The 25,583-nt window shown below is 40.5% G+C and overlaps 1 protein-coding gene across 8 annotated transcripts in view; it reads left to right on the top strand.

The window, feature by feature from the left end:
* The window catches only part of LOC121863979 (nitric oxide synthase-like protein), a 179,045-nt gene that overhangs the window by 107,087 nt on the left and 46,375 nt on the right, over positions 1-25,583 (top strand). For 3 of the 8 annotated variants that reach the window (XM_042362836.1, XM_042362835.1, XM_042362837.1), the window contains exons 5-15: positions 1,170-1,261; positions 5,242-5,383; positions 11,044-11,183; positions 11,799-11,973; positions 12,854-12,955; positions 13,631-13,926; positions 16,876-17,020; positions 17,328-17,432; positions 18,883-18,924; positions 21,881-21,951; positions 23,644-23,679. In XM_042362836.1, coding sequence (XP_042218770.1) covers positions 1,170-1,261; positions 5,242-5,383; positions 11,044-11,183; positions 11,799-11,973; positions 12,854-12,955; positions 13,631-13,926; positions 16,876-17,020; positions 17,328-17,432; positions 18,883-18,924; positions 21,881-21,951; positions 23,644-23,679 — 1,346 coding nt within the window. The remainder of the gene's footprint in view (positions 1-1,169; positions 1,262-5,241; positions 5,384-11,043; positions 11,184-11,798; positions 11,974-12,853; positions 12,956-13,630; positions 13,927-16,875; positions 17,021-17,327; positions 17,433-18,882; positions 18,925-21,880; positions 21,952-23,643; positions 23,680-25,583) is intronic. The other 5 variants (XM_042362838.1, XM_042362840.1, XM_042362841.1 and 2 more) reach the window with 3 other exon arrangements.

Consider the following 25,583-nt stretch of genomic DNA (forward strand, 5'->3'; position numbering starts at 1 on the left):
CTGTACACACCTTACTGTACCTGTAGACACACCTTACTGTACCTGTAGACACACCTTACTGTACCTGTAGACACACCTTACTGTACCTGTAGACACACCTTACTGCACCTGTGACACACACCTTACTGCACCTGTAGACACACCTTACTGCACCTTAGACACCTTACTGCACCTGTGGTAGCACACCTTACTGTACCTGTAGACACACCTTACTGTACCTGTAGACACACCTTACTGCACACCTTGTACCTGCACACCTGTAGAGACACACCTGTAGACTGTACCTGTAGACACACCTTACTGTACCTGTAGACACACCTTACTGTACCTGTAGACACACCTTACTGTACCTGTAGACACACCTTACTGTACCTGTAGACACACCTTACTGTACCTGTAGACACACCTTACTGTACCTGTAGACACACCTTACTGTACCTGTAGACACACCTTACTGTACCTGTAGACACACCTTACTGTACCTGTAGACTCGCCTTACTGTACCTGTAATTGGCCATGCACAATAGAGCCTCCTCAACCTGGTTTCAGAAAAAATATCCTTGACTGTTGACTTTCTCGTTCCTCCTGCTAGATGGCGCTGTGGCAGCCATTCATGTTGCTGAGATTATAAATGCATTTTTCTTATGTGGGGAAACGAACGAGAGAGAGAGGATTAAAAATAATAAAAAAATAAATACAGACTTTTTATTTGACTTGTCTACTCTGGGAAAACCTGGAAAACGAAAAGTTGTTTGGGGGAAAAAAATACCTAGTGACTAGGGATTATTTTATGAGCTGGTGGGCCGTCAGTCACCACCAAGTGGTGATACTAAGAATATAGAGAGGTTAATGTAGAATATAAATACATGTAATGATAAACACTCAAACAGTCTCTCTCTCTCTCTCTCTCTCTCTCTCTCTCTCTCTCTCTGATTGAAAATGACGAAGTTACACACACACAGAGAGAGAGAGAGAGAGAGAGATTCGGTAAAATTATCATTCTCATTTACATTTGGTTCAGCACGTACTGTGTAAGTCGCTGGTACACAGTTCGCCAGGAGAAAAGTAGACTTGACCCCTTGTGTGTTGTGTAGGTGTGTTGTGTAGGTGTGTTGTGCAGGTGTATTGTAACGCTCAGGTGTGTTTTGACATTTTACGACTTATTACAGGTGTTTGACGCCCGCTACGTCACTACTGCCAGCGGCATGTTCGAGGCTCTCTGTAACCACATCAAGTATGGCACTAACAAGGGCAACCTGAGGTGAGTTAGTAGTATCTCTCTCTCTCACTCTCTCTGATTTGTCTCACGTACTGTTGATCGTCGCTGTTGTGTTTTATCATTCAATCTTGTTACTATAACTTGTACAGCATCATTCAGTAGAAGGGAAAGAGGCACAGGGCGAAGATCCGGGCAGGTGAGGGAGGTGGGTCAGGCAGGTGTGGGAGGTGGGCCAGGCAGGTGTGGGAGGTGGGCCATGGCAGGTGAGGGAGGTACCTGCTGTAAATCGAAAGTTGCGAATTCGTATTCAGGGACAAGTTGTTGGAGCTTCCAATAACTTGCTTAGGTGTGGAAGGTGGGTCAGGCAGGTGTGGAAGGTGGGCCAGGCAGGTGAGGGAGGTGGACCATGGCAGATGAGGGAGGTGGTGGACCAGGCAGGCGAGAGAGGGAAGTGGAGGTTTATCACTACTATGGTTTTGGTAATTTTGTTCCGGTTAACACGTTCTTGTGTTAATAAACCACACTCCTCCTCCTCCTGCTGCTGGACCATAACTAGCAGGTGTGTGGGAGGAGAGGTGAGAAGAGTTAAGAGAGCAGCAGTCATTGAGTTGGTGGAGGAAGGAAGGAGGGGAACTACTTAGGGAAGAAGGAGGTAACTACTTAGCATGGTGTGGGGCGGCCACTATCACGTTATGGTGCGCGTCATCACCCTCCTCTACCACCCTTGTGATCCCACTCTTGATGGTAACTTTCACCAGTCTTTGCTTCTGTGAACTGTTTAAATATAAAATTGGGTTACTTATGGTTGAGGACCTGTTATGGACGCTGTGGGCAGATGTATAGTAAAATCTTTGGTACATAATGTGTGTATTTGACCGACACTCTACTCCACCATCTACTCTACTATACAAAGTTAGGTACCCGTTTACTGCTGAGTGAACCAGCGGCGTTAGGTACAGGTGATTTTTTTATACCCACTTGGTCACCGCACTCTACCTAACCTAATCTACACAGAACCTAATCTAACCCTATTCTTAAGTCTTATTAACCACCAATCGGCCTTCCTCGTATGTGATGCGTGGGAGTGGAGGGGGGGGGTGTGTAATGGTATGTATGTGTGTATATGGTGTGTCCTGTGTGTGTGTGTGTGTGTGTGTGTGTGTCCTGGATCACGTTGGAGGAGAGGAGAGGAGAGGTGAGGTAGGAGGAGGTAATCACGGGAGTTGACGTCTGCTCACCACCCACCCACCCCCCCCCCCTTCCGGTCAGTTGACACAGCCGCTGCCTCACACACACACAAACCTCGTCACTTTAGAACTCCACGTGTTGCCTCGAGACGTGGTACATTTGTGGAGTTCAGTGTTCTCTTGGCACACACACACACACACACACACACCGCTCACTTTAATCAACGACGTCAGTTTGAATGTCAGGTGGATTTGGTCTTCACAATTTTAAAGCCGTATCACTATTTCTGTGTGTGTGTGTGTGTGTGTGTGTGTGTGTGTGTGTGTGTGTGTGTGTGTGTGTGTGTGTGTGTGTGTGTGTGTGTGTGTGTGTGTGTTTTGATTATACTGGTTTATCTTACCTATTTTCCTTGTGTGTTACCCGTGCTATAATAATTGTGTGTTACTTGTATGTTACGTATGTGTTATTTATGTATTAATTAAATATTACTTATGTGTTACGTGTTCCTGGTTGATGGCCTCTTCATTATGACATACACTGGAGGGTGAAAATGAACGTATTTGTCTCACTGAAACGCACAACAAAAATGAACGAATATATTATACTTTTTTTTCCCCAACACTTTTTTTTTTAATTATTATTTTTTTTCCTCTGTGAAATCTGGTGGGTAGTTTACATATTAATGAAGAGAGAGAGAGAGAGAGGGAGAGAGTTCCGCACTATTGTTGCTTCTCGGAGCGTCTCTTGTCCCTCTGCGCCTCCTCATTCGTGTAGAAATTGTCAAGTACAGTATTCAATCGTCTGAGTGTGTGTTCTGCTTAACTAATTGGATATTTGTATGGATGTCATGTGTGTGTGTGTGGGGGGGGGGTTAGGTTATGTTTAATTAGGATCGGATTGATTAGTTTAGGTTTGGTTTCATTTGGTTACTTCAGATTAATTTAGCTTTAGTGAGTTTAGGTAGGATTAAGTTAGGTAAGTAAGACAGGGTTAGATTAATCCATGTTACTTAAGTACGATTAGATTAAATTATTTTAGATTAGGCAAGTTAAGATTAGATAATAATAAGTGATAATAATAATAATAATAATAATAATAATGATAATAATAATAATAATGATAATAATAATAATAGTGATAATAATAATAATAATAGTAATAATAAATTTTGTTTCGTATGTATATATACAGTTCAGTACTGTATATGTATAGACAACGCAGGTACACAGTGTATATAGACAGTGTAGGTATACAGTTTCCAATGTATACCTAGACAGTGGAGGTATACAGTTTCCAATGTATACCTAGACAGTGGAGGTATACAGTTTCCAATGTATACCTAGACAGTGGAGGTATACAGTTTCCAATGTATACCTAGACAGTGGAGGTATACAGTTTCCAATGTATACCTAGACAGTGGAGGTATACAGTTTCCAATGTATACCTAGACAGTGGAGGTATACAGTTTCCAATGTATACCTAGACAGTGGAGGTATACAGTTTCCAATGTATACCTAGACAGTGGAGGTATACAGTTTCCAATGTATACCTAGACAGTGGAGGTATACAGTTTCCAATGTATACCTAGACAGTGGAGGTATACACAACAAGATTAAACAGAAAGACAATTCGACCAATGTTAAGTCAACAAAGGCAATATAGGTTTGGGGCTTTGAATATGTTGAATCCAAATATACCTGATTGATTCACCTGAAGATTAAACACCCTAACATTACCCGATAAGGCTGGATTAGGTTGGATTAGTTTAGTTTAGGTTAGGTTAGTTATTGTTAGGTCAGGTCATGTCAGGCCAGGGTGATCCGCCAGACTGTTTCTTAGGAATCAGAAGAGACAAATGGCTGGCAGACACACAATTGCCAAACATGTAATATAAAAAAAACGAAGAAAAAAATGTTAATAAAAGTCAAGAATCTGATTATGAAGTGTAAAAAAAAATATACATTTCTCGTTCATTAAATCTTCAAGTCGGATTTCATGCCAGTGTGTGTGTGTTGCCGACAAACCGTGGGCGTGAATAACATGTTGTGGGGGTACAGTGTGGGCGTGAATAATATGTTGTGGGGGTACAGTGTGGGCGTGAATAACATGTTGTGGGGGTACAGTGTGGGCGTGAATAACATGTTGTGGGGGTACAGTGTGGGCGTGAATAACATGTTGCGAGATACAGCGTGGGCGTGAAATAGGATAATGGTCGTAGTGTGAAGAAGTTAGAGGCGTTTTTCTCCTCCTCCTCCTCTTCCTACCTCCTCCTCCTCCTCCTACCTCCTACCTTATCTCCTACCTCCTACCTTATCTCCTACCTCCTCCTACTCCTCCTCCTCCCCTACCTCCTACCTCCTACACCTCCTACCTCCTACCTCCCTACCTCCCTACCTTATCTCCCTACCTCCTCCCCTCCTCCTCCTCCTCCTCCTCCCCTCACTCCTCCTACCTCCCCTACCTCCTACCTCCCTACCTCCCCTTATCTCCTGCCTCCTCCCCTCCTCCTCTCCTCCTCCCTCCTCCCTACCTCCCCACCACCTCCCTACCTCCCTACCTCCTACCTTATCTCCTACCTCCTCCTACTCCTCCTCCTCGTCTTTAAAGTCACAAAATGTACTAAAGCAGAAAGACTCCTACCTGGAAATATTATTAATTCATAAATTAATCGTCTTTGTGTGACCGACCAGAGCACACACGCACTCTCTCTCTCTCTCTCTCTCTTACCTGTGTTCCGTGTACAGGTCAGCCATCACGGTGTTATTAACTTAACTGTGTTCCGTGTACAAGTCAGCCATCACGGTGTTATTAACTTACCTGTGTTCCGTGTACAGGTCAGCCATCACGGTGTTCCCTCAGAGAACGGACGGAAAACATGACTTCCGGGTCTGGAATCCTCAACTCCTCAGCTACGCCGGGTACAAGCAGGAAGATGGCAGCATCATCGGCGACCCCATCAACGTTGAGTTCACAGAGGTCAGTGCCACTTTCCATTAGGTCTGTGCCAGTTTTTGTAAGGTCAGTGCCAGTCTATGTAGGGTCAGTGCCACTCCCTGTAAGGTCAGTGCCAGACATTGCCAGTATATTTTTTTAAAGTCAGTGCCAGTCTGTTTCAGTGTTACTATACTCCATTACTTGTTAACGGCTGATGGCTTCAGTGTAAATGATGTGTTCAAAATATTGTTTCACACGTAGCGTAACAATACTTATAAAGTTAGTCTCACATGCTGTTAAGAACAAGTCACTCATGTTGAAGCCGCACATCCGTGGTCTACGAGCCTTACTTCTTTTGACAGCTTATTTTGCACGTTCAGTGAAGTATCGAGTGTTCTAATTCACTTAACGCATTCCCGACAAGTTTATTATGAGTCTTCTTGTATATAATTCAAGTGTTTTTTCCAGACCTTAACTAATTTTCTTATATTTTCCAAGTCTTTGTTTTCAAGCGTGAGAAAACACCACACACAATGTTTGTTTTTTGTTTTTTGAAAATTCAAGGGAACCAAATTTTTCTCGCGAATAAAGAGGCAAAAATATTGCTGAGTTTAGAGGCGCCGAGGGAGAGAGTAAGTTGTCAGGGGCCATGAAGCTGGTTAGTGAACGCACAACACAAACTGAGCACTGGAAAAAACGAGCTCCCACAACACACGGAAACAAGACCAGATTTCCTAAGTTAACTAACACTTTTTTTAATTCCTTTGTGCATTATTCATCCATGCAACGTATATTGTGTCAGTCAATCAATCAAAATGGCAGCCTCACGTCAGAGGGTTGTCGACCAAGGCCCAACACTCATAAAGTTTTCCGGCTGTCTTTCCCAATCCTCCCAGAATTTGTATCTCCCTGGGAATTATAGCTTTTAATTTGTTACCCCTCTCAGTCTCTGCCATCCCCAGGGCCATATGTGTCACCAGCCAGTGGTGGATATCATTAGAAATTTTTTTTTTATCCTCTTCGCCACTGATCGGCTTGTTAGCCGCTTGGGCGATCGGTCACGTCTCTTTTCCTTTATATTCTTCACCAAAAGGTCGGCTCGCTAGCCGCCCGGGCGATCGGTCACGTCTCTGTCACGCACTGTTGGCAAATACTGGGCATGCACCGGCTTCTGAATGTACCTGAACCCGCTCCAGTGTTGGTCAAGTCTTGTCTTGAAAGAGCTCACACTCAGTGCCGTCACAACACTCTCTGGTAGATTGTTCCAAGAGTTTACAACCCTCACTCCAAAAAAGTTTGCCCTCACGGTTTTCTGGACTTGCGGCTTCTTCAATCTTGAGCTGTGACCCCTTGTGGGGCGAGCGTCCGCCAGCTCCAAGTAAGGACACTCAACTGAGTAGTGCCCCCTGAGATGCTTATAAACCTCAACCAGGTCCCCCCTTGCCCGTCTGTAGTATAAGCTAGGCAAGTTCAGGCGCTCCAATCTCGCAGGGTAGCTGAGATGCCGAAGTGCAGGCACCAGCTTGGTGGCCCTCCTTTGAACATTTTCAACCAACTGACAGTCCCTAGCATATCTCGGGGACCAGATGGGGTGACAATACTCCAGATGGGGAAGCACTTCACTCCTGAAGATCGTCACGAGGGACGGACCGTCTAGATATCTGAACGACCTTCTTATAAGACCCAATAATTTATTTGCCTGATTTACCTTCTTCTCACAATGGCCCGAGAACTTCAGCTCATTGTCAACATACACACCTAGGTCCTTCTCACACACAGTCTCAACTAGTACATTTTCTTCATCCCGTTGGGACATATGGTACGCCTCCTTACCGTTGGTACGCCCCAGGTGCATCCTCTTACACTTCGTGACATTGAATCTCAGCAGCCATTCCTTCGACCATTCTTGGAGCCCACAGAGGTCCTTCTGCAGCTCTTCACAGTCCGCTTGGTTCTTAATTTCCCGAAATAACTTGGCGTCATCGGCAAACATTTGTATGGAGGAGTGTACAACGTCAGGCATATCATTTATGAAACAAACAAACAACAACGGGCCCAATACACTACCCTGCGGTACCCCACTTGTTACAGGTACAGATGACGATTTCGTGCCATTAATCACCACACATTGCTTGCGGTCATGTAGAAAGTCTTCTATCCACGCTAGACATTTCTGAATTCCGCAATTTTCCACTGATTTTCAGCCTTTCGTGGGCACACTCGTCGAAAGCTTCCTAAGGCAAATCTAGTAAATATTGTCGATATTACCACCCTGTCTCTAGAATATGGGTCCAAATATCCAATACCTTGAGCAATTGTGTCAAGAAGAGCGCCCGGCATAAAACCGTGTTGGCAATCTTTAAGGTTGTTTCAGTAGTAGATGTTCCATCGCTGCATCTTCGATAATAATTTCAAGTACTTTACATATTATGCTGGTCAGCCACCGGTCTATAGTTGTTCGTGAGCGCTCTAGTCAGTCCTTCTGGAAGATAGGACTCACATAAGCCACTTCTCTCCATTCACTCGTAATCATTACTTGTTCATCCAGGCATTTACAAAACAGAATCTTCAGGGGCTTCTGTGCCTGTTGCACAGCCCCTTAGCACCTCTAGATTTACTCATGTCAGTCCATAATTTGAATCTTTAGTCGGACAGTTTATTTCTAATACCCTTCGCAAGAAATGCTACTGTATGCTGTTTGAACCGCAAGGTTCTCAAACGCAGGAAGGTTAGTTGCATCCTCTCTTGTGAACACTGAGGAAAAGAAGCTGTTCAATGCCTCAGCTTTATCCTGGTCAGAATCTGCGTAACTACCATCTTCAAGCCTCAGGTCTGATACTCCTACTCGCGTTTTCAATTTCGACTTTGCATAGCGGTAAAACGCCTTTGGGTTTGACTTGACCTCGCGTGCAACCAGCCTTTGGAACTCCTTTTCAGCCCTCCTACACTCTATCTTTGCTTGGTTTCTGGCTCTTGCATACATCCTCCTGTCTTGCTCATCGTTTGACCCAACCCACGTCTTGAATTTCTGGGTTTTCTTCTTAATTTTGTCGACCGCCGCATGGTTCATGTGTAGGGATCCCCTCGTATTCCTAGAAGCACTGGGTTTGGTCTTGGGTATATATTTATCGATCAAATGGGTCATTTTACTAGTTATGATATTCAGCGTAGTGTCTGCGTTCTTGTACCTTAATAAGTCAGGCCAGTTGATACCCCTCATCTCTTCCCTCATCCCATTGTAATTTCCCTTGTAATATTTGCACCTTGGCCTGGCCTTATCTTGAACTAGGTAACAGTTAAATCTGAATGACAACACTGTATGGTGACTGGTGCCAACTGGGGCAAGGTGTTCCAGTTTGGCCACCATACCCTCCTCGTTTGTTATGATGAGGTCAAGTGGCTTGGGTGTTTGTTCCCCTCTGTAATGTGTCGGGTCTCTCACATGTTGGAACAGAAAATTATCTCTCAGAGTTTCTACAAAAAGAGTAGCAGGATTATTCAAGTCATTCGGGGTTGACTCGTTTCTCCAGTCGATGTCGCCATAGTTAAAGTCCCCCATGATAAGGAGGTGGCTGGGGTTGAGCATCGCCGCATTGTTTATTAAGGTTCTTAAGTTCCTTTGATTTAGTGGGCCACAGTTCGGGGATCTGTAGATACACCCGACGATAAGTAAGTCCCCTCCCTTTAATTTAATTTTACACCACTTGGACTCTTCAAAGACATCCTCTCCCTGTACCCTCGCCTGGCTGGCTCTAAGGTCTTGCCTAGCGTAGATAACCACACCCCTCCTGCAGGATTCTTGAGTTAGGTTCGTAAATGAGTCATATCCAGCAATACTGAACTCACATTCCTCTGGGTCGATTCTCCTGTTCTTGTACAACAGTTCTACAACTCCTACAATATCTGGTTGGTGTACTCTTAGTAGTGTTTCAAACTCCTCCCTCTTATCCAGGAACGTGTCGGTATTAGTGTACATGACATTCAAGCCAGAATTTGTTCTCGGTAACGTCTCTGCTCTTAGTAATAAACCCGCTCCACCCACATTCTCAGAAGCTGCAGCATTTGCTAAGTACACTGTATTTTGCAGGGTGTGGTTAAAAATTTCATTGTTTACACGGCGCTCGTTCCCTCCTGTCCGGTAGGCTGAGCTGGTGCCGCCTCCCGGGTGGGGGGTTGAGTGGGTGGAGGGTGCACTGCTGCCCCCTGGCCCTGTGTCGGCACACTTGTTTCCACTACCCTCCCCCTGAGTATAACCCATGTGCACCTGTCCCCGTTCCTTCTCGACTCCTCCCTCCTCTGCTTCAAGTCCAGCAGGAGCTTCTTGTGCTGTTCCCTCTGCATTACCGTGCGGTCTGGGTGAATAAATACATCTCGAAATGCCTCGCTCCTTGCTAAGTTTTTTGCCTGCCGGATAACTTGCCATTTTTCCTCCTCACTCCCTAATGTGATCCTGAGGGGGCGAGGCTTAGCCCCCTGCTTTTGTCCCAGTCTCCTCACATCCTGAGGGGTTGCTGGAATCTTCAGAACCTCTGTGCAAATATTTTGAAACAGCACCTTGTCGTGTGTTTCCTTACTCACAGTTCCCTCTGCCTGGCTCTCTGGGACTCCAAAAACTATTACTAGGTTGGCGAGAAGACAGAGACTAATGGCCTTATTACACCCCTAGCTTGTGTGGACGACCCCATGGTAAAGAAACAACCAGAAGTTATGGTAGCTGGCCGTAATAGCTGGATAAGTGATCATAGCGCACAGTCATAGTATTTTTTACTTGTTCGTTTTAAGTGAAAACCTCAAGATGGTTCTCATTATCGTCTTTTAATTTCGGACTGATTACTGTTGGTATGTGGGGCACCTTTATACAAGAATTATTGTTGTATATTGATCACAAGTTAGGAACACAAGTCGCACATGACGGTCTTCTTGCTGTGAAATTTTGATGTGGTTGAAAAATTGTGGAACCTCACCTGTTTTTTGTTTTTTTCATAAAATTCATATTTATTTTTCTCTATACTGGTAGACCAATGACTTACATTCAAACTCAGCTGGCCTGGTACACCATAGATAATAAATATGTGTGTGGGAAGAGGTGGGTGTATGACCTACAGTGAAAGAGCTTTAGAGTGCGGGTGGGTGGGTGTGCAGGGACTGGTTGTTGATGAGGACAGCTTTAGTTTGTAGTGTAGTTTGTGTAAGTAGGATGTTCCTCGTGAAGGGGAGACATTGCTCGTGTACTTACATGACGGCAACAGCCAAAAACATATAAAATAAAAGTGAGGTACATCATTATATCCAGGATGGTGGCCAAAACTTAGGGAAAGTGTGACAGTAAGTATGACATGAGCATGTTTGACTCTAGTTTTAGTCACCCACTTTGGTATCATCGCTGTGTTGTGCTGACTAGGCCTTCCTTCTGTCCATGTGTTTACGGCACTGATCAACACCTGCTGGTGCTCAGATCAACAGGTTACCATGACGTGTTAGAGACAGAGTTGATATAATAACAAAACTTATTAACCAATATAATCAATGTACGTAGTAAAGTTGTTATAGACGTGGCAGTTTAGGTAAGTAAGCGTCGCCCCTCCCTATGACACCACCTTTAAGGATGGTTTATGCTGGCGTGACTTAATAACTATAGGTACACACGCACACACTACTTGATGTGACAGTTTATAAAGGTGTTAACAGACAGGTGTTGACAGGTGTGCCAGAGGCTGGGGTGGAAAGGGGAGGGCACCAGGTGGGACGTGTTGCCCCTCGTCCTCTCGGCTCATGGTCACGATCCGGAGTGGTTCGACATCCCGCCAGAACTGGTCCTTCAAGTGCCCATCTCCCACCCAGAGTAAGTAATCTCTCTCTCTCTCTCTCTCTCTCTCTCTCTCTCTCTCTCTCTCTCTCTCTCTCTCTCTCTCTCTCTGTCTCTGTCTCTGTCTCTGTCTGTCTCTGTCTCTGTCTCTGTCTCTCTCTCAGTCGCTGTCTATCAGTTGCTGTCTATCTCTGTCAGTCGTTGTTTGTCTTTATCTCTATCGACTACTATCTGTCTATCGATTATTGTCTATCTATCAGTCACCGTCTTTCTCTCTATCTATCACTCACTGTCAATCTCTATCATTTGCTGCCTATCCCTATTAGTTGCTATCTGCCTGTCAGTCGCTGTCTATCTCTATCTGATACGAGTACATCTGTTTATCTATATATGTACGTATCGTATGTGTAAATATGTATATCTATCTCTTAGCTAGTGTGGGGAGAGAGAGAGAGAGAGAGAGATGAAAGAAAGGATGGAGAGAGAGATAAAAGAAAGAAGACAGAGAAATAAGTGGTAAATAAAAAAAGGATGAAGAGAGGGAGAGATGAAAGAATGAAGAGAGAGGGAGGAGGGGGGGGTCTAGGATACAAAATACAAGAGTGTGATAATTCAAAGTGAGAAAATAACAATGGTCTTTTGGCTGGACAGATACAAGTGGTTCATAGAGCTGGGTCTACAGTGGTACACCCTGCCTGCCGTGTCCAACCTCCTCTTCGACTGTGGCGGGCTGGAGTTCCCTGCGGCTCCCTTCAACGGTTGGTACATGGCATCCGAGATTGGTACCCGTGACCTGTGTGACCCTCAGCGACTGAATATCCTTGAGGTAATGTTGTTTAAAGTCTGTATGTTCAGTGCCGGATTAACCATGAGGCACTGGCCCCCAAATCCAAACATTCTGGAAGTTCAAGCGTATAAAACATGAACTTCGTTCAACGATGTCCTAGCAAAGTCTCAATTTTCTGTCTCTTATGAACATTAAATGTGTTATTTTGGAGAAGCTTAATATTGATGAAATCATTGATAAATTTGGATATATGTTACTGCCGTATGTATGTGTGATGCTCTGTACACACACACACACACACACACACACACACACACAGTAGGAACATTATAGAATCTAGTCTCATTAAACATACCGAAGCAGTCAACATGAATTTGAGTAATGGCATGTACAAAATGGACATTTTTGTAATTAAGAAGATTTGTAACCAGGTGAGAAGGTTGGGTCACCTTACCCTCTGACCTGACTACCGACTGTTGCGGTGCTTTTTAAAGATTAGTAGGGTCATTACCTAATACCTGACCATTGTGATGTGATGGTTCAAAGAGAGGGTTCACTATGTGGCCAGAAACTGTTTTGTGTGCTGTTCATTGCTCAGCCAGTCACAGCTCGTCTTGAATACCAATCTATCCAGATACCCAGTTCACTTTCTCTCTACTGTAGATGCTTCCTTACTTCATAATATTTAACTTAAAAGTCTAGTAACATAAATCAGTGTATATGGTACTATGACTTATGGAACACTGTGTTCATTTAAATACCTTAGCTACGGTGTGCAGAGATATCGATGTAATTATACGTATATAGATACGAGTATATAATGTATAGTGTATGTAATATTTGCCCATTATATTTTAACCAACGTCTATTTAGCACATTTTGATAAGTGTTATGTCATTAATAAGTGTTGTTGTCACAGACTGTAGGGGTAAAGATGGGTCTTGACACCCGTAGCCCCACCAACCTGTGGAAGGACAAGGCCCTCGTCGAGGTCAACATCGCCGTCATACATTCATTCCAGGTGAGTGTTGAGAGGCTTGTGTTCTGTAGCTGCCAAGGCAATCTAACCTAGACTAACCCTCTCAGGTGAAATAAGATGGTGTTCTCATTCTTCGGGTGATCCCTGCTAGGTCATGATAATTGTTACAGGTGACTATTGAGTACTGGACCTGTACTCTATGTGGGATGAAGCTTTTATAGAATGTGGCAGGATGAATTACCAAGATGGTATCATTACACGCAAGACGAAAGACAACCCATTCTCTGAAGGAGAGGCTTTTAATGTAGGTACAGCTTTCACACCTCAGATAATCAATGCAATGAATTGATCACAAAATTACAGTATTTAAGATGGCCTTACGTTAACCAAAAGAGGTTATTGTTCCATATTGAACACTACTGACACATTTTATTTGTAAGGATTAAAGACACAAACGTCCCCAAAAATATATGAAATATATTGACTGTTTGACCCTCCCAATGAGGGATCGTTAACATACTTGAAAATATTTAAGCTTGTCTGTTGAATACATTGATAAAAAAAGACAATTGTCTGTACAAATTCAAAAGAAATTTTGACTTAATTAAAGTCCTCACACAGTTAGCTTGCACTTTGTATATTCATATATTTATATATAAAGTGAATTATGTGTAACCAATACATTAGTTAGTTTGTTAATTATGGTATTTTCCAAAGAAAATGAACGTGACGATCATGGATCACCACTCGGCTGCGGAGTCCTTCATGAAACACTTCGAAAATGAGCAGAAACTAAGGGGAGGTTGCCCAGCAGACTGGGTGTGGATTGTGCCACCCCTGTCTGGCTCCATCACCCCTGTTTTCCACCAGGAGATGTCGCTCTACTACCTCAAGCCCGCTTACGAGTATCAGGACGCAGCCTGGAAGGTCCATGTCTGGAAGAAAAACAAAGACATCAACAGGAACTCAGTGAGAAAACCCAAGCGCAAGTTTCGCTTCAAAGAAATTGCAAGGTGAGGAATGTGATGTTTAGTATTTTTTAAGATTTTATCCCATATTTTCTCTCTGCTTCAAAGCCCTGCCCACTTTGAACAACTATTATTGTAGGCAATTTTATCAGTTAAACTACTTGAAAAATATATATTTCCAACAGAAACACTATAGAATAAATTATTTTTAGTTTTGATTTCTTTTTCTCCCTATATAAGACTCAATATATAATTAGGTGTTGGCAACTTCTAAATCGTATTTACCCAGATGTGAGACACTACCAAACATGACAGGTATCCTATAGGCACAGTACTCCGGTTTCCTCTTGTACTAACACTTGATAGTAAAGGTCATAACAAACAGACCAACACTCGACTCAACAGCTAATAAGCTAAGAAGTGGTGAAATTATAAATAGATAAACATAAAGGTGTTAATGGTGAAGTTAAGGAGCCCTGTGTAGTATAGGCAATACATGGTACAATATACATAGACCGAGCAGGTATTTGATAGTAAACAGTAGGTCAATTTCACCCAGGATAGCCGACAAAGCAATCCAGTAGGGTTCTTTGCTAAGGCATCAGTTTGGTTACTACTCAGTAATAGTATACAGGTATCTACAGAAGTAAAAGTGAAAATTGGCTAATGAATATACAGTAATAAGTATTACATTGCACATAGACAATCTGAGGCTGATGGATCACCTTATCAATACAGTACACCATAAACATTTGGCTGACACTTTTACTTTTTACTTTTATCCTGTTCGCCACTGATCGGCTCGTTAGCCGCTTGGGCGAACGAGTACTGTTGGCAAGTACTGGGCATGCACTGGCTCATGAATGTATCTGAACCTGCTCCAGTGCTGGTCAAGTCTGGTCTTGAAAGAGCTCACACTCTGTGCTTTCACAACATACTCTGGCAGGTTGTTCCAAGAGTTCACAATTTTCACTCCAAAAAGATTAGCCCTCACAGTTTTCTGGACTTGTGACTTCTTCAATCTTGAGCTGTGACCCCTTGTGGGATGGAGGTCTGCCAGCTCCAGGTATGGATAATCAACTAAGTAGTGCCCTTTGAGATGTTTACACACCTCAATTAGGTTACCCCTTGCCCATCTGTACTACCATTGCGAGAAGAAGGTAAATCAGGCAAATAAATTATTGGGTCTTATAAGAAGGTCGTTCAGATATCTAGACGGTCCGTCCCTCGTAACGATCTTCGAGAGTGAAGTGCTTCCCCATCTGGAGTACTGTCACCCCATCTGGTCCCAGAGATGTGCTAGGGACTGTCAGTTGGTTGAAAATGTTCAAAGGAGGGCGACCAGACTGGTGCCTGCACTTCGGCACCTCAGCTACCCTGAGAGATTGGAGCGCCTGAACTTGCCTTGCTTATACTACAGATGGGCAAGGGGCGACCTAATTGAGGTGTATAAGCATCTCTAGGGGCACTACTCAGTCGAGTGTCCTTACTTGGAGCTGGCGGACACTCGCCCCACAGGGGGTCACAGCTCAAGATTGAAGAAGCCGCAAGTTCAGAAAACTGTGAGGGCAAACTTTTTCGGAGTGAGAGTTTTGAACTCTTGGAACAATCTACCAGAAAGTGCTGTGAGGCACCGAGTGTGAGCTCTTTCAAGACAAGACTTGACCAACACTGGAGTGGGTTCAGGTACATTCAGGAGCCGGTGCATGCCCAGTACTTGCCAACAGTGCATAACAGAGGCGTGACTGATCGCCCATGCGGCTAACGAGCCGATCAGTGGTGAAGAGGATAAAAACACTAAGCTAGGCAGTTGCAGGCGCTCTAATCTCTCTGAATAACTGAGGTGCCAAAGTGCAGTCACCAGTCTGTGGCCCTCCTTTGGACATTTTCAGTTAACTGACAGTCCCTAGCATATCTCGGGGACCAGACGGGGTGACAGTACTCCAAGTGGGGAAGCACCTCACTCTTGGAGATTGGTATGAGGGACAGATCATCTAAATAACTGAACAGCCTTCTTAAAAGACCTACTACTTGTAGTTTAGTTGCTTGATTCACCTTCTTCTCACAATGGCCCTAGAACTTCAGTTCATTGTCAACATACACACCCAGATCCTTTTCGTATTTGATCTCTATTAATGCAGTTCTTCGTCCCACTGGGACACATGATACGCCTCCTTACCATTGGTACGACCCAAATGCATCCTCTTACACTTTGTGACATTGAATCTTATGAGCTATTTCTTCGATCATTCTTGAAGCTCACAAGATTTTCTGCAGCTTTTCACAGTCTGTTTGGTTCTTAATTTCCTTGAATAACTTGACATCGTCTGCAAGCACTTATATGGAGGAGTGTATTGCTTCCGGTATGTCATTTATGAAACAAACAACAATGGTCCCAATACGCTGCCCTGTGGTACCTCGCTAGTCACAGGTACACATGATGATTTCATACTATTAATCACCATGCACTGTTTGCGATCATGCAGAAAGTCTCCGATCAATGATAAGACACTTCTCTGAATCCCATACCTTTCCAGTTTAATTCTCAGCCTTTCATGGGGTACGCTGTCGAAAGCCTTGGCAAAATCTTGGTATATTGGTATACAGTATATAGTCGATATTGCCACCCATACAAGGTTTGGGCAATACATGACGTATGGGTATTTATAGAACCCTGAATTGCAGCTCATTAATTGCCCAGAGTTGAAGGAGTGATGATAATTTTTTTTTACTGTAAAAGTAGGAGTAAGAGAAACACCAGGAACACAGTGTCGTCTTCCTCCAGGGAGATATAATAAGAAATTGAGGAATGGAAATGAATGTTTGGTTGTATAGTTGCTTTATATTTGCAAGGATTATTTACCAATTAATTACAGTACTGTACTGTAGTATATGGTTTTTGGTTCACAGAGAAGTTTCTTGTAGTCATATAACTCACTGTAGAATGTTAACTAGAAAATTATATTATCTAAGGTTCTTATTGTGGTTTTACAGAGCTGTCAAGTTCACCAGCAAATTATTTGGGAAGGCATTATCCAAGAGGATCAAGGCAACTATCCTGTATGCTACAGAGACTGGCAAATCAGAGATGTATGCCAAGAAACTTGGTGAAATCTTTGGCCACACCTTCAATGCTCAGGTCTGGGTCATTATCATCATAGTCTTTAATTTTTCTGTTTAGATATTAATATCTTGGTTGTAATTTGTAAAGTACAGCACTAGATCATAAACACTTGTATATTGATATGTTCAGTTAGCAAATATTAAAGTTATTTATGATATATTCACCTGGATTGTTAATGTAACTGATAAAATAAATTAAATTAATTCAAATAAGGATCACCACAATTAATCGGGGTAATTTTTCTTTGTCACAGACTCTGTGCTGCACCTCCTCACAACTAAATTACTTCTTGCCATACTATTCATTTTTATACTTTTTCTAGGTTTACAGCATGGCGGACTATGACTTGATCAACATCGAACACGAAGCGCTGGTACTTGTAGTCACATCCACATTCGGCAATGGTGATCCCCCTGAGAATGGCGAGGTGGGCACAAGGGATGCTGATTGGGCAAAGTAGCATATCTAGGAGAGCTAGTAGATGTTGTTGAGGTAGTATGTAGCAGAAGAGAGGAATATGTGGGTAGATTATATTTAATTGCATCTAGGAAGTAATATAGACAAGATGGTGTCTAGGCCCATGGAAGTATTATATACTCTAGTACATGGTTTAGTTGTGATAGCCAGAGTGATGTTAGGATAGAAAGTACAATATTAATTGGGTAAGTGCAGGTTATAAATGTTATGTGTCCTGTCTGTGAATGTTTCTAAGACCTTTACACACTATTCTGTCATGAAGTAGCATGTTCTCTGCACACCTTTATCCACACACTGTTTATCCTGGAACTGCACCTTCACCCTTACTAGCTACCTAACCTAACCAATTTTCTGTTTGTTCGACAACTAACTAATGTTATTAATGAAGTATTCTGATCCAAATGGAACACTTTATCTTTCTTAGAGACATAGGAAGCCCAGAATGTATTGTACAGTCAGTGATAGTATTGTAGAGGGGTTGAAGAGAGGAGATACTGTATTATTCAGTGAAACAAATGGATTGGTTAGGATGAAAGAAAACTTGTCAATCTAAACTTTGGTGGATTACTAAGAAAATAAGATGAAGTTTTTAAAAAGTGTCTGAAATTATGGTATAGTACATTGTAATATGAGATAACATCAGCTGAAGAAGAGAAACTAAGGAGCTGTTACACTGAGCTTCTTTCACATATGATTTAAAAGTAAAGAGTTATGGTAGGTAGTAGTTAGGTCTGGTCTATATGATGAAAATTGGAAAATCCTTGAGAATATGAGTAAGTTAGACATTAGGACCCAGATTTTCAGTGGCTCATGTGGTAAAACTTATTCATAACTTGACACTTAAAAACCTCTTAAGATCTCACTTGAATTACAGATGCAAATACTGTACGTATATTACTTTCTTGCTTTCGGATAGAGGGAGTTGTGGTGACATTTCATTAAAGTACAGGTACTGTGTCAGGGAATTAGGTATAAATGATAGAATCAGTGTGAATGAGCTATAGAGGTGGTGTTAATTCTCCAGGAGACAATCTACTGCTAACATAGTGTAAAGTATTGCTGAAAACTGAATTCTTCCTTTCGAGTGAATCTTGATATATATGTTTTACCTGGATTATTGTTTATTTTTATTATTACTGAATAGTGTAGATTGTCATGTTACTTAATATCTGTGTTTTCAAGATCTTGATCTACATTTTATTAATTTGAAATATTTATGATTTAATTTTTGACCCATTACATAGCTTTGTTTTTCATGTGCCTGTGGAGTTTGCATTTGAGTATGATGAAATATTGTTGTATTTATTTACAATTTCATATACTTCTCACTCAGTATCATTTTCAGTTCTCATACTTATGCATGAAGTTTTGTGATGCCATTATCTGTCCTCTCTCTTCAGGAGTTTTCCAGAAAACTGTTCTACAAAAACAAAAAAAGAAAGGTATATGCAGTTCTTTTAAGTTTTTTAATAGTCCCAATTGGGACAAGAAAGAGGATGGTGCTGGGACTTGATAGAGCCAAGAGGGTCAATGAGGTCCCAGAGCCATAGATGGATATTTTATTCATAGATGGATATTTTGTCTAAATATTGGTATAGTGTCTATATGCAGATGGTTATATTGTCTGTATATAGATGCCTTATCTGTAGATGGATATGTTATTTATTGGTGAATATACTATCTATAGAGATATATTATGTATACTGTAGTACTTGGGTAGGTTATGTATACAGGAGGGTACTTTCATACTTTATCCCATGGAGGCTATTGAACACCCTGCATATAACTACTGTTCTTTTTGTTGTTTTCCTTAGTTTAGAAATATCTTTTGTTGTCACTTCAGAGGACCCTAAATAAATCACTAAACAAGGCACAGATGCACATTTCCTCCTCCAACAGTAAATTAATAAATGAATGAGCCATTGGTCCCCTTCTGTCCACTGGTTATGTTATTATCTTCACAAATATCTTGCACAAATATTTAGTGTCCAGCCCAGCACACTCCTTACATCTAAGCCTAAGGAGTTATGATCCATTCGAGTATGTTGCATATCTTGGCTTATAAATGGAAATTCCTGCACAATATCTTTGCATTATCCATAAAATTTTCATCTACAACTTAGTAAAAATGTCTACAATACCTATTATGAACTATCTTTTCTGAGAACCAAATGCTTGTATTGCATGAAACTTGATTCCTCAAAAAAAAAAAATAATGAAAATCTTATTCAGTTACTCAACTATCCTCTGAAGTGCAGTACAGTATTGACATAAAGTCACCAACAAGGGCATAAATTTGTACACAACTTATAAAGAATTATATAAATACCTTAGGTCAAAGGTAGACAAGATTATACAGTACTGACAAATGATTCGCCTTTGACGTTGTCTGTTCTTGCCAGTAGTGACTGATGGCCTTGACTGCTCTACATACTGTATCAAGTTGTCTCTGTGTCCCTACATAATATTTTGGGCAGTCTGTGTCTCTGTCCAGGTATTGCAAGTCATCTCCATAATTTTTTTATGGTTCAACACAAATATGGAAAAAAGCCAGCAGTGTTGCTCTTGTCTGACCATGTGTCTGTATGTGGCAACTTTTATAAAAAAAAATTATTAGGTGTATCCTGAAACTTCTCTTGAACCTTAATATGTACAGTACTGTACTGCATATTCATCATCACATCACATCAAAATTGGGTCTCTGTGATTTATATTTTACCTGTTATAATCAGTTAGATTAACTTCTGTATTTAGTTCATTTTAGTTGGTTAATGTTTCTGGTCCGCTTGTAGAGTGGGACAACCATATTCCAGAGACATAATTTCCATTTTTGTTACCTGTTTAGCCCAGTAGGGAAAATAGAAAGACGAAGCTTAATACATAAAAGCCATGTGAATGTTGGCCAAAGTGTTGGGAGTACATGTAACAGTAACACTTGTATCTCTCACTATTATGTCGTGGGTTCAAGTCCTGTCCTGAGAGACATGTGGGAACGGTGTTATCTAGTGTGATGCTACCAAATATCACCGGTTTCCTCCTGTGCTAACACTGGACAATGAAGGTCCTAACAAAGAACAGACCAACTGCCCAAATGGCTAATAAGCTGATATGTGGTGGAAATGATAAATTTAATTAAATTTAGAATTAATGATGCACTTGTACAGTTTTCTACTGGTACTATAAATTGTGCATCATTTGGCTAGACAGTCCCAGCCAGACACAATATGCAGTCAGTACGATGATGTGGAAGTGTTTTTGTGGTTATTTTCATTGTGATTAATATTATGCTAATACTGTACTGTACTGTACTGTTTTTAGTTTTGTTTCAAAGATAAATTATTTGTGCTTACTTTTGCTGAATAAACTAAAGTCATAGTAGATTATGTAGTCTTGGTAATCTGTTTACTGTCTTCAATATCTGCTGAGAATACTTTCTTGGAATGAATGAAAAGAATTCTCGTACAATACTTAAAAATTATGTTGTGGGTTCAGAAGACCCAATAATACATCGTAAGAATTGTGGGTGGTATGAGACACTGCATAGATTAAGAATTGGTTTGAAAATGGCATTGCCAGAAGCTCTTTGTGTGATGCTCGTTGATCATCACTACAGGTTGATCCCCTATAACCCAGCACCTCAAGACCTGACTGGTGCTATATACCCGGTAGTTTTTTACAAACGTGCTTGGAAGATACATTAGTGTGTGTAACTTATGTAGGCTTGGTGCAGCTTATGTAGCATTACCACCACTAAAATAGTACTCATCTCGTCTAGACCTTACATATGTACTGAGGAGATTAGTATCCCACTACATGCTGGCCTCTTTGAAACCACATTAAAGGGCAAATTAGAGCCACATAAAAGCACAGAACAGAGAACTGAGAGCCCAGACAGGCAGATATAAACAGTGTAGGGAATTGGGACGCCACATTCACCAACCAGCTTTGTGAACTATCGCCTCCAGCATATATAACAGTTATTTTTCATACTAGTGCAAGAATAGTTACGCCCCTTTTTTAAGTACGTACTGCATCACATGACTGTTGTGATGCTAGACGTGCAACAGTACTGTACTGTATATTCAAAGGAACCAATCCTGTCAATATTGCCATTCACAAAGCATGCTGGACCACAAAAGTTGCGAGACCACAGGGTGTTGGAATAGTAGGGTTTGACCTGTATCACACTATTATTATTATTACAGTTAGTAGTAGTAGTACAGTATGTAGTAATAAAAGTAGTACTGTAGTAGTTGTAGTATTGTTCTGATGTTCTTATTGCTTTTGTTGATGGTGTTTTATTTATCAATAGTTTTGTTGCTCTAACTTTTACTTTCATTGCCATCCATTAATTATTACCTACCTGATACAATCCTTTAATGCAGTTACTTCTTTCAGGACTTTGCCAAGAACCTGTACGCTATGAAGGTCAGTGGAACGGCCGCAGACATTGACGATGTTACCAGCAGGTGAGGTTCAGGTGTTAGTGTGCGTGTCTTTTGTGGTATGCTTTCTTATCCTTGCCACCACCTTCTTCACTTTTCTATAACTATTCTCTTCAGATACTTCTTTCATACACTATTTGATAATCTGACACAACAACTTTACCTACAAGCATTTTTCTTCAGTATCTTTATATTTGTATCCACTTTATTGCTGAGCGACTTTTTTTTTTCCCTTCACAAGAATTCTCTGTTATTTTAATATTTTTAATATACCAGGAATAATTCTTCTGGTGTACATTTTCTTTGTAGCCACCAAGCCAGCCAACACTGACTACCTGATGTGATACAGTTTAAGTCCACTTCTTGGTCACTTTGTTTGTACAACACTCAAGGATCGCTTCCTGTTATATGTATAGATATCCTAATCCCCAAAGTTCATTGGGACTTAATCCTTTCTTACACAATTTATATCTATTCCTTTGTTGAATTCACTTGTAATCCACTAATGTTTGGCTTTTTCACTGTGTATAATGCAACACTGCAACATTTAATTGATAAGTTATGTTTTGTATTTTTTTTAATTTACCGTCAGAAGAATGTGCTATTATTATTCATGGTTGTAATATTTGTGTGTGAGTGTGTGTGTGTGTGTGTGTGTGTGCGGCAATGTGACCTGAATTTGCGCAGCTTTTAATCACTGGGTCAGACTGTCTTATTACATTATGCAAAAATGACAAGATGAGACATAAAGAGGAAGACATCTTGGTGGTTCTTTTTAGTTGATCTTGGGTGTGTGAATGTCTGATGGAGGTTTAGTACATTTAGCAGATGTAACAGGTTAAGTATTTTTCTTCGTTTGTCTTCGACACTGAGCTACATCATGCAAATCTTTGTTAAGCTGAGACTAACAATATGTTAAACTTGTAGTAAACTTTTCTCTTCTTAGTTTAAACTGATACCATAAATTGCCTCTTTAAAAATGTTGAAATGCAAAATGATTATAAATAATGAGAGGACTGAAACCATTCATAAATTGATGTTTATATTCTTCATAAAAAAAAATCCATAAATTAACTACAGTACTTCTGTTATAAATAATTTTAGGATTTTTCAGTGACTCGGCTTACCATTATCACATAGAACTGATGCAGCTCATATAAGAGTTGATTGTTTCCATGATGTTTTACATGTTCTTGCTTGGCAATACAAATGTGTAGCTTTTTTACTTGATATTATAGGCTAATTATCATCTTTAGAGTTAGTTTGCATCATTTGTTTAGTTGACTGAACATGATCTTTTGGTTCAGTTGTTTTTACAGACATCTAAAATGGCACTTGAGACTATTGATAGTGTGATAAATGTTTAGCTCTTCTTCTTTACAGCTTGAAGAAGTAACTCACAATTATGTAACATTTCCAGCATCTGATTTCTTTAATGTTTTGAATCATAGAATTAGTAACAATGGCAACAATACTAACTATAAATATGACTATCTGGGTCAGCAATTGAATTTTATATGCATATTTTCCTTTTGAATGATCTGAGATAGCTTGAATGAGGAGTTCAGTGAATCAGAGAAGCATGTTACACTCTATGTCTTTTTAGACTATTTTGCAAGAAGTGATGGTTTCATACCAATCTTCAGTTCTCAGGGAATTTGTGTCTAAGTTTCTTGCCGTAGTTTTCATTGTGCTTTTTTGCATATCTCCTGGTAGTGCATCATATTGGCAGGACTACTCTGCACAGAAGAGGTGAGTTGGCGTGCCTCTCCAGTTTGTCACTGCTTGAAGTGCATCTACTAATATGCTTAACAAACATTTACATACTAAACTACAGAAAACCCAAATGTTTAAAAAAATAATTTTTTTTAAGAACTTAAAGTTCTCAAGACCCTAAAGTGTTTCAGTCCTTAATGATCGACAGTCATGGCAGAGGGATGATACAGTGCTCAGCAGAGTTGAAGATTTAAGTACTGGTGTAACAGTTTGTGAGAGAGAGAGAGAGACCTCCATGCTTGTGGGAGAAACCTCATACTAGAAAGACAGACATACCAGAGGGATCACTACATGCTTCAAGAAACACTCACATTTGAAGAACAACTCAACATAAATGGGATGAAAACTTGATATTTTTCTTCAAATTGTAGCTTGAGTCGACTACTACAGTATTTTGAATTGGATTGATTTAACCTTGAGTCAAGAGGTGAGAAGTTGGCTCATCAAGGTAGTGTTTAGAAGTGTGGATCTCACATATTATTTACTAATTTTTCATAAGACATTAGAAGTGGTTTATATTTTATATTTTTTATAGATTTGATTGAGATATCGGATGATCATTACTAAAGAAAAAGATTTTGTAGTCCAGTGCTGACAGTGCTGATAATTGTTAAGAGTGCTTTCGTTTTCTTAGTTTTGAGATAATAATGTTCAGATAGCAACCTTAATTTTTGATGAACATTTATATTACACAGTACAGTACAGTATTCTATAATGTTTATACAATAGGGAACATTTTTTACATGTAGATGAGCTGGTATCTTATATGAAGAACTTTTTTACCTGTACAGTATAAAGATGTCAAGATTTTCAAATGAAATTTCGACCACCATGGAGGTATCTAATCAGCATTAAAAAGAAAAGCCACATGATCCATACAAGAGTCACTTCATAATACAGTAATCATTTAATATTTTTAAACAAACATTGAAGTGCTTACATCTCTCTGTTTTAATTCATCCCTAAACATAAATCAACACTTTGGAGAACACCTTAATTTTTTTAAAGTATTGATTAGTTGATAGTACAGTAACCTTAGGTTGAATGTATATTATAGAGTACGTATGTATATTGGACTTTTTTTTCCAAATGTTTAAAGTTGTGAAAATACATATCCATGGTGAACAGAAGGTAGACATACACTATCTAAAACACTGTAATACAGTTTTTATGTGGTTGGTGCAAAATGGCTTGATGTTGTTTGGAAATTTCTTATCAAAACTAACAAAGGATTGCTGGTTTGTATTAGGTTTTCATTGAAGTCTGCAGTAAATTAAATATATAGGAAGTTGTCTTGAACTTAAAGTCACAGAAAAGGTAAAGTTTAAAAAAATATTTTTGAAAAGCCTGTATATTCCCATTTTGCATCATGAACTAGCTAATTCATTATCAAAGGTGCACAGTCATGCCTTACCTCAGCTTACTGTTAGCCTTGGTGCAGAACTGATGTGGTGTATCTGTTTGTTTCTGTGGATCGATTCCTTAAAACTTGTTTTTCAGGTTCTGATGTATTTTATGTAATTTTTACTTTACTTGCTAACAGTCTATAGTTTTTAACAAAAATAATTTAAATATCCTTTCATGGAAATGAGAAATACTTTTGAAATTTAATTACGTAGTAATCTTCCTTCCCTCCTCGTGCCATTGAATTGCCATCAGACTGAGGCAAAGGTGCTTTTTTTATCTCTAATTATAGTGTGGCATCTTAAAGCTGGGCAGGGGAGATATTGAGGCTTTTCAAAGCTTGGAATGAAAGTCCTGGCCCTTTCCTGCCAAAACTTGCTGCTTGAGACCTCTTTTTTTTTTTATTCTGCATTAGGGAGCCGACATGTATCAACATCCTATTGTCAAGCTTTATAGGAAATAAACAAACAAACTCC

This window comes from Homarus americanus, unplaced genomic scaffold (genome assembly GCF_018991925.1).
Source record: "Homarus americanus isolate GMGI-L3 unplaced genomic scaffold, GMGI_Hamer_2.0 scaffold6845, whole genome shotgun sequence".
In the NCBI taxonomy this organism is placed as follows: domain Eukaryota; kingdom Metazoa; phylum Arthropoda; class Malacostraca; order Decapoda; family Nephropidae; genus Homarus; species Homarus americanus.